Source organism: Pteropus medius, unplaced genomic scaffold (genome assembly GCF_902729225.1).
Source record: "Pteropus medius unplaced genomic scaffold, Ma_sr-lr_union100, whole genome shotgun sequence".
In the NCBI taxonomy this organism is placed as follows: Eukaryota; Metazoa; Chordata; class Mammalia; order Chiroptera; family Pteropodidae; genus Pteropus; species Pteropus medius.
This window is the reverse complement of record NW_024349797.1, coordinates 316,452-332,528: the sequence shown is the minus strand read 5'-3', so window position 1 is coordinate 332,528 and position 16,077 is coordinate 316,452. Positions and strand designations below refer to the sequence as shown.

Sequence of the window (16,077 nt, the reverse complement as noted above, 5' to 3'; positions counted from 1 at the left end):
TCACCACGCATTCTAATGTTATAAATCGTTTATATGACCATTTTCAAGCTTCTATAAGATTTGCTAAAGATGATTTTCATCAGTATGCATATCTCATATTTATTAATCTCTCTGTACTTAAAGAGTTTTACAGAATGGGAAAAGAATAAGTTTCATATCATCATTTGAAATTTTATTATACCTTTTTTGGGTACCCTACATTACATATTCTTCTAGTCAAAGCATCACCTGAATTATCATCTTTATAAATGATGGGCAGCTATAACATTGATAAAAATCTGTGAACAAATGTAATCTTTTCAAATGTGTACATTTTAGCAACAAGATTTTCTTCATTATATTTACTTAAATTGTTATTAATCTGCATTCTGAGCTCAAGAAAGTGGAATTGTACAGAGAAACAGAAACCAAAGTAGTATAAATCACTGTCCTTAAGGCACAGAACAGGTATTTGAATGGATAGGCATTACTGAGGTTTTAAACTATCCATTCCTCTTAGAATTAACTACTGTATTTAATAACATATTTATAGACATATTAACACAAGAAGAAAAAACTCTGTAATAAAGTTATTATTTGATGTTAGTATAGAACCATGGTGTCCTCAGAGTACTGCCTTTAGAAGTACAGTAAGTCCTACTTCAGGTGATGAACGATGAGGTAAGTGAATACCTACCTAAAAGAAAAATTCTATAGTAACAGACCTTTAGAAACCATTTTTGTCTTTTCTGCAGCACATTCAGAGAATTCAAAGAGATTAAGATTTAATCCAAATAATTTTTTTAATCAACATTTCCCCATCTGGTACAAATGCCATGGAATAAGAACTGCCCAAACCATTATAAGAGAACAGTAAAGCATGAAAATGTATTAATACCTTTAACTACCTATTACTAATAGACATGTTCAAAAGAAAATGTAGAGTAAGAGATGAGAGAAACAGAAAAAGGAAAAAGCAAAAGTCAAATGTTCCTTACATACAGAACAAATCCTATAAAGTGTCCTTACACATAGTTCCAAAAAGAAGCTATCTCAAGAAAGAACTGAAATCATTGTTACTCATTATCTGCTGCATTCAAGTTTCATATCATCAAGATTACATAAGGCCTGCATACCAAGTTCATCTTGCAAACTGCTGCCGCCTACAGCAGATGCATTGTCATGTGATGCTTCTAAGTGGACACTCCCATTTCTCACCAGCAAGGAGGCACTAGCACTGAGCACTGCAGCCTGGGAAGGGGGGCGGGACTGGACTTTGACCTGGGCTGTGGACTGCTGGCCTTGCTGCCCATCTTGAAGGCTAGGAAAAAACATGGATTGGGAAGACATTACAGGGAAGAAAAGAGAAAACAATAGCTAGAATGAAGTCAATATAGAAAAAACTGATTTAAAAAAACCTTTTCAATGTAACCTAAGAAAGAGCCAACAAACTTTGTAAAATATAGAGATTATACTGCTGGCTTAAATCTTCTGCTCTTTAGAAATCTGATTCATAGTGATGAATACAGTAAATACTTAATGTATATGAAATTTATCAATGTGTCTTTTTTCCACTTCAAGTCAAAAAAGTTCTAGTATAAGGAAAAAGAAGGCACAGCAAAGAAGAATCAAAAGTACATAAGATATATGTGGGTTGCAGATGGTCCCCAAAAGATAGATCCTATTTTTCAGTAAAATATGTACTTTTATTTATAAATGTAATACTAATTCTAGAATTGTTTTTTCAAATACTTTGGCATCTCAAATTCACAATAAAAGAAAATTTCTATGCACCAGAAAACTAAAGAACATTTATCAAATGCAACCTGGATGACAATTTTAAATCAAAAGAAAATCACAAACTAGTGCAAGAACCAGAATAACAAATACTGACTCAACCAAGTGAAATAAATGACCGCTGGGATGCTGGAAGAAGTGTAATTAATATTTAATGTGTTGTTTCTATGAAAAGCCTACATATTTCTGAAATAAGGCCACAGGCCTTAACAAGGTGTTAGTTAACAATAATTATGTTCCCTTAACCAATTTTGTTATTACCTTTTCCAATCCATATCATAGTTTCATTAACAAGAACCCATCATTTTAGAAAATCTTAAAAATAATTTGGAAACCAGTAATTTCTCAAGGGATATTACAGCCTTTTTTAAATTTTATAAAATTTTTAAAATACTTAGTATTGTGATTATAAACTTATTTATAAAAATTACCTAATTTTCTAAAATTGAAGTTATATTAACTCATTTTATATTTCTATATATTTATTTTAAATCACTATAAATTTTTAAATTCTTAGTACAATATTCAAATTTAAACTGATGAAATTCATGAAAACATTGAGTATAATTGTGTCATTCCCTACATTATGTTCAATGAAATCCTCTGTTCTGTTACTAACATAATTAGACCTTTTAGGAAAAAAAAAAAAGAATGCTATTTAGGATGGACTCATTCAGTTAATTTATTATTTTCATGAGTATTAACTTCTAATCCTTTGTATTCAATGCAATGGTTTCTCTGATGCCTATAAAATAAAAACTTATCTGCTGCAGACTGTGAAGTCAGCTGTAATTTGAAACAACCGTAAAATAAAAGACTAAGTAGAAAATACTGCATATATTGCTTAAACCTGTGGTTATGGCAACAGAATACACTCTGGAACTACACTGTCTGATACATTATCCATATGTGGCGATTTAACGTAACTAAATTTTAGTTTCTTGGTCCCATTAAGTGATCAATAGCCACTTAAAGTAGCCAGTGGCTACCATATCTAAAAGCTACCAAAGTGGGTAGAAGCTGGTAGTTAAGCGTCTACCATACCGGACAGTGTAGATCAAATAGAATAGTTCCACCACCACAGAAAGTTCTACTAACCACCACTATCTGAACATTCAGATCCTAGGCTTCTTTTAGAGCCAATGAAAGAATACAGTCTAAATAGAGCATAGGAACGTAAGCACCATATGAAGAAAAACAAGTCTGCAAAATGCTGACTTGTCAATGCTTACTGGCATTATATTTTAAAAGCCATAACCATAAAAGTACTCATCTAATAACTTCTTTTGAATAGAATTTTTGTACAATAGACATGTCGAGAGATAATTTTAAGAACTTATAATCCAATATGTTTGTATCTTCCATACACATGTTTGTTATTCTTCCTCAGAAACTATCTAAAAGTTACCCATAGACCTTACCGAAATGGCCAAATTTCACAAGAAAGAAAATTCTGAGGAAAAAATGTTTAAGTAGTTCAGAAGACAGAAGAATTTCATAGAATATTTACTCAACAAATTTTTCTATCAATTTTTTTTTTCACATAAACTCATAAACGAAGGTGCCAAATGGCAGTTAGGTGTATTTTAATGTGAACATGTTTGAGAGTACACTAATCTTCAGCACATCTAAACATATAAAAAGGTTTTCAAAATATTAGGCAATGTATGAAAGCTCCAGAATAAACAAAGTAAATCAGCCAAAATCTATGTGGTTGTAAATGTCAAGTTTTTGAACAGCAAAAGCTAGTCACGAAAATATTTATGTCCCTTGAATTCCTGTTTCCAAAATCCTTCAACAACAAAAAGCCTATCATTTTTGCAGAAATTGTTAGGAAAACTATTCCTAAAGGACTGTACTCTACCTTAAGCTAGTAACTGACAAGACTTAATCTTTTTTACAGCACAGTTATATGTCTGAGAAAAGATAACTATTTTTGCAACATAGTAAAAGGAAAGGTAGAAATTTAGTCCATAACTGTCAGCAATCAATATCATCACTGACATGCAATCTTACTAATTAACATTTCCAATTAAATAACAAAAAATATAGTTGGTCTTGGTCCCTCCTTTCTGTTTACCACTTCTTTAATATTTGACACATTCTGCCTTATGCAGTTAGTTATTTTTGTATGTGCCTCGACAAAAGAGTAAACTCTAACAGTATGATCACATTATTCCTATGAATCTCCAGATTCCAGAGTATACCCAGAAGAGTGTCTTGAACACAGCACAAAACAACAAATATTTGGTGGATCCATTCCTGAACACCACAAAATGACCTCTAAGAATTTCTAATCATGGACTCCCAGTTATTACTATGACCTTATTTGATTACAGATCTTTCAATATTAGGATATTTTAAAAAACAAATCTAAGAATGCAGTAACGCTTTTTTCCCTTCCCCAAAATGTACTGATTTCTTTTCATTCTAGCCCATTAACTAGAGTTCTAAAAAAAAATCATATTAAGTTCATAAATATAGAACTTATTATAAAAATATTAAATTTTCATCTTTGCTTTTATCTCTAGTAACCGAGAAGGACTAGTAAAGGCCTACAAAATCTACCTACAAGGCTAACCTAATGAAAAAAATACTTTAAAAAATAATTCTGAAATAGGATATTCTAACAAGCATAAAAATTTCATGCAAATTTTTTTTGTGAGGAAACTGATGATTCATTCCCAATTCCTGGAGACATAAATTTTACCAACTTGCTTTCTAGACTATTGATTACTTAAACCATTCATTAAAGTTTAAAATTAGTTAGATTTCATGGCCATTCCACCCTGAATGTGCCGGATCTCATCTGACCTCAGAAGCTAAGCAGGGTCAGGCCTGGTTAGGACTTGGATGGGAGACCACCCAGGAAGACCAGATGCTGTAGGCGGTAAAATAAATAAATAAATAAATAAATAGAAAAGAAAATAAGTTAGATTTTACTAGTATTTACATAGTAATTATAATTAAAGTATTATCACGCCTATTCCATTTCTTTTTGACAAACAAGTTTTTCACGTTTTGCATGACCACGCCTTCCTATATTTACATTAAGACGCAATTATTATTATGTAACTCATACCAAGAATTAACACAATATACTTTACCTGGATATTTTTGCAATTAAAAAAGATGATTTTATTAAATTGGTGTTTCTCCTAATTCCTCACAGCTCAATTTTATTTTATTTCATGCATGATGAAATCAGCCTATTTAAGATACATATAACCTTTGTACTGGAAATATCCCAGAACTTCAACAAAATCTACATGCTGACTACTAACTAGACTACTTTCCAAAAATTCTTATGTGAGCCCTTTACAAATAAATTTCACACTATATCCTCATTTGAATGGCGATGTATTTAAAATCCTACAAAAACATGGAGAAATCCTACGTGATTGGCTGGAGTTAGAACACAGTTCTTTAATATTCCACCAGGCAGGAAAAAAAAATCTAATTTGTCTACATTTTTTTGGTGAGTGGGATCTAGCAGACTCATTTGTAGCAAAGAATAAAAGGATTTTTAAAGACTAAAAAGAGAAGGTTAAAAAGTAGATTAAGGAATATCAACATAGAGTAGAAAAGCAAAGTATGGCAAATATTATTCAAGGGACAAAAAGAAAAGGTTAGAAAACACAAAATGGAACAAGTAAAATGAAATGCTGAGCTCTTTCTGCATGATGGGACTGTACCCCAAAAAAGATTAGCAGAAAGAAAAGTTACTTCAGGGAGCAAAGGAAAAGATGTGGAAAGGAAGCAGAAGAGGAGGGCTCACCAAAAAAAAGGTGCTCAGCAAAGTTTTCACTGTTGCCTTCCCATTTTTATATTTTCAACACTGGTTTAACTAATCTATACTACTTTTAACAGAATTACATATTAACTGCGGGATTAATTAGGAACAAACCTATGAAGTTCCTGATTGTAATGTAAAATCTATAAAAATAACCAAAATCCCAGAATATTAATAAGGATTTTGCTATTCTTAAGAACAAGATTTTTAACAAGGAAAGGGGTTTATCTCTTTCAACCTAACATGCATTCAACAGTTATTTTATCAAATGCTATTCCTTTTGAACTTCAAACTAAAATATAAGAAAATAGTTCGTATAATAGTACTTCTGGACACACAGATTAATAAAAGTATAACATGTGCACTGCTTAAGCAAGCACATGTAAACTATTTTTGTCTATATCTGTATTGATAAAATACAGCACATATCTTTTGAACAGATTTTTATTATTTCTAATTCAAGATACAGACTCATTAGATTTGACCAATTGAGAATAAAATAATTACTAAAATTTTAATGGAAAATTATCCCTAATATTATAAATATATGCTTTCTTAAATAGGATACTGGAAAAATTAAAATGTTTTTGTTCAGTAACCAAAGAGGTTGCAAAATTCAAAACAAAAGTACATACAAAATATGTATATATATCCAATTGGCCACACTTTACCATAAATTAAATATTTTAGTCTTGTGTCATTTACTAGGTCCTGGTGATTATGAAATAGGCAATTTTTAAGTAATACAAAATAAAAAATACATATTTTAGTGAAATCATCAAACTAGCTTAAAGCTGAGGTCAGTTATCCGTTATTCCTCAACAAACTCACATTTGTTCATATTAAAAACTGCGAAGATGCTGGACAAAGATATTGCATTAATAATTATTTAGAGTAGGGAAAAAACGTACTTAAGGCCTCTATTCACATTTCTAAAACCACCCTAAAGTGATTTTTCAACTTAAAATTGGCTAAACCAAACTGATCGTTTAAAGTAGAGCAATATAAGGCATGCATAATGCAATAGGCTCAGGGTCACATGCAGAGAAAGCCTAAAGAGCTTATGTATAGGGGAGAAAGCGGAAGAAAAAGAAAAACAAAGCTATTTAAATGCTTTCTTGGGACTGACAGAACAGGTTAAAACGTCTGTTACATGCATGCTAAGCTTGGTGGAATGTTAAGATACCATACCTTAGGGGTGATCCGATGAGCAATGTAGGAGGGGTAGGGTTACTCCCTGCATTGTGCCGGCGCCGTACTGCCTGGCGCCTAAATGTGCTGCGTTCACGGCGAAATGACACCGTCTCCTCGCTGGCCTGTGCTGCTGCATTAAGACAGACTTAGGTCAAATAGGAGCCTAGGTCAGAGATGGAAATAGCAGCTGAGCCTGTCTCTCCCTGACTTCCCGCCCTCGAAGGTAAAGGGAATTTTTCTAATTGAGCCAAACGGTTTTCATGCATATGCTAATCTATCATTATCAAGGAATATACAAAAAGTATGAGTCCTTTATTTAAAAATAATTATTTCCTTAAAAATAATGTTTTTGATCTATCATCTGGCCTCACTATCTTCTCTTCCACCTTAATTTCCTAAGATCTCTGTTGTTTTAAAATTGTTTTGAAAAGTCTTATTTATTTAATCCCATGTGCCCTTATTTCCCCTTTAAGTCAGCCTTAAAAATACTGTACTTGTCAGTTCAGACTAATAGAAATAGGCATTAGTTTCTTACTCTCAGGAGGACAGGAAAAGCAGCAGTGATAATAGTTCATTTTTGATGCCGAGGAATAAGGCAGTAAATCTCCCACTTTCCTGGGCCACACTTTTGCAGCATAATAAAACCACTGACTGATAGTAGTTTGCTGCTATCAAACTTTATTCAACTTTATATCCCCAGCACTGATCCCATCAACATTATGAAGCAAATATCAGCCAAAAAAAAAAAAAAAACCAATACAGAAACTCAGAACTTAATCCAAAACAATAAAATACAAACTAAAACCAATATACAATAAGAATATCACAATGGATTAAATGAATTACTACATAAAATTTTACAAAACCATACTAATTGACTAATTTGAGTTTCTAAAGCAATACACAAAATGTTGTTTATCCATTTGAATTTACAATTGTTTCCAAACACACAAAAACTCCTTTTTTTTTAGTAAGTATGAAATGGATTATGAAATCAAGAATGTTATATTTAGATTTCAGTTCTTTTGCAACCTTCTTGAAGTTCTAAGTGTTACTAATTCTCAAATTATTATTCTGCTTAGAAATAGCCACTTCCTTCGATTTTAATGGTGATTTTAATAAAGTATCCTTTTAAATATTGACCTTTTTATCCCCTCCCCAACCTACGTCAGTAAATATTCTTTGTGTAATTAGTCCATTATGATTAGGAATATACAGACTACCTCCAGAAGTCATAGGCTTCTCTGTTCTTTAGATACTTTCTTTTATTGAAGGAATGACAAGCATAGAATTATTTCACCCATTTGGCAAGCTTCTGCCAGAAAGAAGTATAAGTCACAAATTACAGGACACTTATTTATATTACTTATTTCTTTTTCAGCTAACACACTACAGTGACATTCTAAGGTTAGGCGACTAAATAAGAATTAGGCTTCAGATCCAAACCAAAATTGACCCTTTGAGGTAATTTTTATTTTTATTTTTTCTCCAGTTTTATTGAGATAGTGAAAATTCCTTTAGACGTGAAAAGGCTGTTACCGTATATAAAAGCTCGTTTATGCAAAAATTACATATGACCTCATATATATATATGATGCTGATTAAACCTAGTCCTCTAGTACCATGCTGTCCAAAATGGTGGTAGCCAATAGCCATTTGTGGCTATTTAAACTTGAAACTGATTAAAATTAAATAAAATTTAAAATCCAGTTTATCGGATTAATGAACCACATTTCAAGTGCTCAACAGCTACATGTGGATAGTGGCTACCATCACTAGACAGCACAGACACAAAATATTTCCATCATCATAGAACGTTACATTGGACAATGCTGATTTAGAAAGTCAAGGATACCTTTTTTGTCACCACAATATACAAAGCCCACTGTATGCTTTGCCTATTTCTGACAATCATGACCTCAATAAAAGAAAACCGTGACAAAGACTGACACAAAGGGGGACATAAATTGGCAAGGCAGTCACTGGATAAAGTATAAACAAAGCAAAAAAAAAAAAAGCCACTTGGAAGAAATGAAAACTTAAGATGAGTGACCACTAAACCTGTTAACAGTTCTTAGGCATCAGTAAGGTTAATTTGGGTTACAGAATTTAAAATCACTCTTTAAAAATCAATTCAATATTTTAAGAATTTATATTGAAGATTTCTATTCCATTGTTAAAACAAACTATTGCTCAATTTACAGGGCAGTTCACTTCACTGAAACTTTCAAACATTCTCTCTAGTTTTAGACATTTTGTTTCAACCAAAATAATAGAGTAAAATTTACATAGATATAATTTATAGGGGATAATCTAATCCATAAAATGTAGTAAAATTATTCAGGATTTGGAAAAAAGTAGTATGTGATCACTGAATACTGAGAACAGGAAGGGGAAATGTAAAACAGTTCTCTTTACGATCATCCTTCTACTCAAGTCTTAATGGTGTTTAAGACTTCACTGGGACAAAAAAGACAAACCGTAGTGTCCACTTACAACCAAAATGTTCTTCAGCTTCTTCAGAAAACACAATTTTTTTTGCTATTAACACATATTTATATTTTGTTACATGGAAAAGCACTATATATTAATACTACTACTTAATAAAATAGTTTTGGAAACACAGCAAGATGTAAGTTTAGGCATCCACTGAACAATGTATTAAAACGGAATTACGGTTACTGCTTACGTTGTCCTCTGTAATAGTCGGGGTATAAATAATGCTAAAACAATGTTCAATATTTACTACAGCAATTACTTTAACAGTAGTTAGGATCACACATTTGCCTGAAAACACTATGTTATAATTTATGGTCACAACAAATAAGACTAAGCCATGACCCCCTGGGAGTGTGCTACTTAATATAGAACATCTCTATTTGAAACAGGGTCCAGTGGGAGTCCAGTTCTATTAGAGCCAAGGAAAGAAAAGTGTCTTTAAAGCTTAAATTTGCCATAAGCACATTGTCACATAAATTATAACCACACTTGAAAATTCACTTCCACAATCCAACTGCAATAAATTTTTAATCCTTTATAAGAGAAAGAAAACAAGAACAAAAAAATATCTTTAAATTAGAGAATGAGACAGGAGAGAAAAAACTTTAAAACCTAGTTTTGAAGTTGATATTTTGACCTGGCAAAAAAATGAAATTAACCAGTAAAATAATAAGAGCATAAAATGCAAATAATAAAAATTGAGCACTCCAGATGCAACTAAATTTTATGTATATGTAGGTAAAGGAGAAAATCACAAATATTCAAGTGATTCAAAACCGTGAATAACAAGACAGACATAAAATACTTTCAAGTACATATAGACAATTGTAATTTTAACATATTTTTAAAAATTTATGTCTTGACTTTCTAATCATTTCTTTTGTGTTAAGAAAACTCCAAGACTGAATTAAGATCACAGTAATTTTAAGAGAGAACTTCAGATAATTCAGCTCTTTATTTTTGACACAGTAATAAATCATTCAATAAGTTTAAACACTTACTGGGTACCTAAAGGCAATTCATGCACAAAGCACAGAGACCCTAAGACATTTTAGACAGCTGTGATCTGATCTGATCTTAAATATCAAAAAGAAAACAAAATCCACAATACACACCTCCCACCTCAGGAGTTAGTTTTTATTTATCTCGAAATGAGTTAAGGGAAATGCTACATATTCTATATTAAATTATTTAACTATTTTCATATGCGGGTATTAAAACAATAAACTATCACTTTGTTTTACCCTGAATGAAAACACAGAAAACATTAAAGGCACTAGAATACTTTCAGGATAGCTGGGATGAACAAAAGAGCAAAATTTGGGAAGTAAGAAGGGTTGTCCATATTCTATCTCAAAAATTAGAAAGTTTGAGCATAAATATATATATAGAATAAGATGCCATTTAGAAACAATGTCAATCAGACAGATGATTGCTTAGTGAAAGGATTCATTTGTAATAAGTTACTTTTTTGTTATATACTGCTCAGAAAAATAAAAGATCTACTGCATAACTTCTGAGCATTCATTCTGAATTAAAATACTTTCCATCAGTGAAAACATTACAAAGGACTACTCTACTTTTTTTTATTAGTTTCAAGTATACAGTACATTAGTTAGACATTTATATAGTTTATAAAACAATTCCCCTAACTGCTCCTTCTCTCCTCTTATTTTCTCTACTTTTTTGACAAGTAAACCAACAAACAAAAGCAAACAACAAAATTAGCTGTGACTTGAGCTAAAGAGAATTTGCATATCCTTATTCAATTTTCCACAATCCCAGCAGCCAAATAAATATAGTTGAGTAGACGAGATGCTTTCAAGAAATTAAATTATACCTGTGGAGTCATAATTCACACAGAATAATTCCTAAAAGATATAGTTTAAGGATTACTTACTTTCATAGGCCGTTCCTAATTTTTTAAAATCCTTTGGGAATAAGATGAGAGATATAAATCCTCTCCCAGAAAACCGCGCTCCAAAACAATTCTGCATATATCTTTAGGAGATTCACCTAATAAGAAGTCATTAATGAAGAGTATATATTTGAAGTGATATATATTAGAAAAGGGAAACTTCCTGACACATGATTAAAAGGCATCAGTGTCTTTGTTTTCATAATAAAGCTACAATTTACAAAGCACTTTTACACATCTGAGCTCATTAGAGTCTGATAGTTAACTATGAGACAGGCCCACACAGTTATTGTTACTGTTTTACAATTGAGGATATTGAGGCACAGATTTAATGGCTTGCCAGAGTATCCAGTTAGTAATTAGAGGTGGTATTAAATGTTACCATCTGATTCCTATCTAGAACTTCACTGCTGCTAGGAAAAAATAATACTATAATGTCTGTTCCTACCACACAAAATCAGGCATTGGGCTGGTTTTGGGAATTCTATACACAAACCCTTATTTGCCACATCAATAAAATATCTCTTTTTCTTGACACTTTTTAAGAGAAGCTCATTTTTCCAAGTAACTGAAGCATCCAAACCTGTTTACTGCACTAAATGAGCATTTTTCCATGTGGTTTTTTATGTCTAAGCATCTACTCAGTATAGATCAGTGGTCCCCAAGCCTGGGCCACAGATCATTATGGTCTGTGGCCTGTTAGGAACCAGGCTGCAGAGCAGGAGGTAAGCAACAGGTGAGGGAGCTGAAGCTTCATCTGTATTTGCAGCCGCTCCCCAGCGCTAGCATCACCGCCTCGGCTCCACCTCGGATCATCAGGCATTAGATTCTCACAGGAGCACCAGTCCCTGGTGCCAAAAAGGTTGGGGACTGCTGATCTATAGGCATATAAATGGTCAAGCAGTATGCTCTATTTTGTTGACACATTTCAGGAGTACAATAAGGGAGAATAGATAGCCCAGAAAAATTTCTCCTCAATTGCCAGAAAGTCTACTGACAAATAAGGCTAAAATAAACAAATTCTTACCAAGTATTTGAGATATAATATAATTTTTAAATAAAAAGAACCAAACATCCCCTCCCACTACCGCCAATTTTCAAAAAGCCCAAACAACCCCCTAATATAACTAAAACCACCTGAATATAAATCCTCAATACACTTAGTTTAGTTATGCTGTTATTTTTATTCTAAACACAATGAAGCTATAATGTGTTTAGAATAAAAATAGATTATAACTAAACACAATAGCCTCTACAATGCCTTCTTTTAGCAAAAAAAAAAAAAATTTAAGAGCCCACAGACTATTATATTTATTCCTTCAAAGTGCATGGAAATTTTTAGTTCAGTATTTGTTTCTTATTAACAATCAATGGTTTGTTTTTTAGAAATAAGAATGCAAATAATAGAAAAGCTAGAATCTGAAAAAACGAGGGCTCATATTAGTCAAAGATCTGCACTGAAAAGTAATTAACACCTTCCCTATAACTCTTACAAAAAATAGAACACCTCACATTCCCTGAGAAAAGGAAATGACATTTTAAATATAAAGACATAAGAATTTACTATAGTTCTTGTACATAGTTTTTAGTATTTACATTCCAACAATATTTAGAAGAGCAATATTTTCCTACCAAAGCATGTTCACTCTTAAAACTTATTTTAATGACAACTTTAAAAATTAAGCTGTATTTTAAAACCCAGTGGTTTCTTGCATGTTATGAACATATTTGATATGATTTGTGTGAGAAATCACGCAAGGCATTTCAGACCTTTTATAAAAAACAGAATGATATGCACATCTAAGACTTGAGGGAATTTAATTACTATACTGTCACCAAGTAGTTATAATCATTTCAGAAATAATTAGTTCTCAATATTTAGGTTGGATAGGCTATTTGCTTCCTTAGGTACTAAAGATCTTTTTTTTACATTCTCATTAGAAATTAACCTATGTTAGAAACTATACCAAAAGAAACAAGAGAATGTTTACCACAATATGAACTTTTAAAATACTCTGGGTGAAATTAGAATTCTTTGAGATAAAAAGCAAGTTCCTTATGTTTCACAATGTACAAACAAAATATTCAGCTTAACTTTTAATAAGAGTCTAGAAGCTTTAAAACTAAAGATATAAGCCTGAATAAAGAGAATGGGGGTGGAGGATGAAAAAGCTACAGTGCTGGCAACGGAGGGCTTCGTTCTTCTCATTCTATTCAAGAACCAGATTCCATAATAACCAGAACAGAATTTTTAAAAAAGTATTCTGAGGAGGTAATAGCAAAAAACAACTCTGAAATAAACAAAATGGCCAAAAACACATGGATAATATAAAATCACATATTAAATTTTGCACAATTTTTATAAACCTGCAACAAATAAGCTATTACCTTAACCAAAACACCATCACTGTTATAGGGATCATCATATATCCATTAATGGATACTAAGTGCCAATATAAACTACAAACTTAAATTTAATAAACTTTCAGTGTGAAGTTACAGGAAAAAAAAAAGGTTAATGCCTAAAACTTGAATAAGACAAAAATAAAACTGAAGAAACAGACATAAAAGAGCCATAAAAGTTTCCAAAGTACACAGGCAGAGCTAAAGTAGTATTTGGAAAAATCTTATGTAACAGGTTCTAATTCTGAAAGTTCAGTGGTAAACAGTATATAAGAAATGATTAATTGGGTGCCCTAATAAAATTCTACATTCTGTTGTTGATATTGTACAAAGAGGGAAGAGGACCAATTTTTGTTGCTCCTAGTAAAATATTCAAAGAATATTTTCATATTCTTTCATTTCATATTCTTTACAGATTCAAAGAATACAACTGAAAAAATATTTTCTTGATGTTCCAAATATGTACCAAAACCTTTTCTAAGATAATCAACTCCTTCTTCATGGAAAAGTCTATTTTAATAACAGAGTGGAACAGAGGATATTAATACAAAGCATATTTTAATAAATATCACTCTAATCAACAGTATCAATAACTGCAGTTAACTCTTGGGGAAATCTCGTCCTATAATTTACTTACCTCCACTGACTGCATCTTGCTCTTCGCCTTCAGGAAATGCTACCTGGCTTGGCAAGCTATTCCTAGATCGAGTGACTGTCTCTAACTGGGAAGCCCGTCCCAATAAAGAGAGCTCATCTAGCACCTCTCCCTCTTTGGCCTCAAGATCTGATTTTGAAGTGGTTAAGGGTTTTATACTTTGGGGTGCCAGCAGCCTGCTGGAGTCATTCAAGCACGCTACTGCGCCACTGTCCAGGCTCAGCACTCGGGCTCGAGTCTTGGCGTTATTTGTGCTGGAAGTCCGACGTGTCGCCCGCTTTTTGCCAGATCCTTCAGGACCCAAACGAGATTTGTGTGTGTGCTCAGAGTCGGTGCCCCTTTCTCTAGGAACATGTTTGGTCTTCAAAGCACTGTATCTGCCCTCAGGGGACTGACACGAATGAGAAGTCGTGCTAGAAGAGCTATCACTGCTGAATTGGTGAGCAGATTGAACACTAGATGCTCTGCTCAAGTCACTTTGGTCACTAGAGTCGTCATCGTGACAGAATATAGCACTGTGTGGCTTGGTACCAGAAACACCTCGAAAAGAAACATAGTCCCTATGCCGACTTGAATCAAAACTGCTGGCCCGTTTCTTTCCTGTCCGTCTCCTGCCCGACTTATGGGCAGAGGCTGTCCGGTGGATTAAGCTGGAAGATTTAGGTCGTACATCCCCTTCCTTTTGCTTTCCGCCAATATCTCTCCCAACTTTTGAGTCCACTGAAACGGCGGGCTTATCACTCTGCTCCTCTTTGTTTTCAGCTGTTTTCCCAAGTGGTCTGTCCGCTTGCAAAGTAAATTCGTTTGCATGGGGATTTTTATTGGCTTCTTCAGATACAGAGGTGCTGAGACCCCTCTGACTGTGAATATCATCAGAGGTATTACAGTCCTTGGCCTCTTGAACCCCACTATTTATACTCACTTCCAAGGCAGTCTTTTCACTACTAGTCCTTTTGTCACTGGTACAGCTAGTCTTGTCCTCTGGGTCAGCACAGCACTCTTTTTTCCTACCATTTTTCTTTCCTACTTTAGGAGACTCCTCATGCTCTGACAAGATGCTCTCTATGTGAGTTGAGCTGGTATGCTCACTCTTATAGCTGCTGACAGTACTGTTGGTATCACGGTCCGTTCCACTGCAATAGCTCTCTGTGGACCCACTACTGCGCGTGCTCAGGCTCCTCAAGCTGTCCATGCTTTTGTCTGCTTTCAAAGGTTTGCTCTTCCCACTCTTTGTAGGTGGCTGAGACTTACTGTTTTTCAGCTCACCAACAAGCTGAAATTCCCCAGATAAACAAGAATTTTCCACCAAGGATTCTTTGGATCCAGAATGAGGCTTGGAAGATTCTAACTCGCTAACTGGATCTAAGCCACGTCTTTGCTGGTACAGAGGGAAGTCATTCAGTGAGGCATCTGGAAAAGCCACAGCAGAGCTAGAAGTCCGTGGCACACCTCGTGGCCGGTGATCTTTCCTATAAGAGTGTGAATGCAAAGGAACAAGAGAAGCTACTTCGGTATCACATGCACTGGACAGAGACTGATCGACATGATGATGATGGCTATGACTTGGCAGGCTCGCTTTGTCACTGCAGTCCCGTGGTAAGTCCTGTCCACAAGAAGATAAGGAAGGCTGAATGGAGATGAAGGAATCATTGGAGACCAGACGGAAGAGCTTCCGATCAGTTGCCAAATCTGTTTCAAACATATATTTGGAAATGTTAACACAAATCTACGATCTGCTTTTTTATCGTTTAACAATGGAAAGAGTTCGCAGCTTACAGTAAATCAAGTAAAAATAATTTCTAAAGTAGTTTACTGAATAGTTGGCTCATCAATCCAAAG

The 16,077-nt window shown here is 33.5% G+C and overlaps 1 protein-coding gene and 1 pseudogene across 6 annotated transcripts in view; one reads left to right on the top strand and one right to left on the bottom strand.

Moving 5' to 3' along the window:
• PCNX1 (pecanex 1) overlaps positions 1-16,077 on the bottom strand; it is a 133,855-nt gene that overhangs the window by 72,962 nt on the left and 44,816 nt on the right. For 3 of the 6 annotated variants that reach the window (XM_039883672.1, XM_039883674.1, XM_039883677.1), the window contains 3 exons: positions 14,221-15,927; positions 6,761-6,893; positions 1,116-1,300 (listed from right to left, as the gene is read on the bottom strand). In XM_039883672.1, the coding sequence (XP_039739606.1) occupies positions 1,116-1,300; positions 6,761-6,893; positions 14,221-15,927 (2,025 nt within the window). The remainder of the gene's footprint in view (positions 1-1,115; positions 1,301-6,760; positions 6,894-14,220; positions 15,928-16,077) is intronic. The other 3 variants (XM_039883675.1, XM_039883676.1, XM_039883673.1) reach the window with 2 other exon arrangements.
• LOC120619943 (uncharacterized) lies at positions 4,548-4,666 on the top strand (annotated as a pseudogene).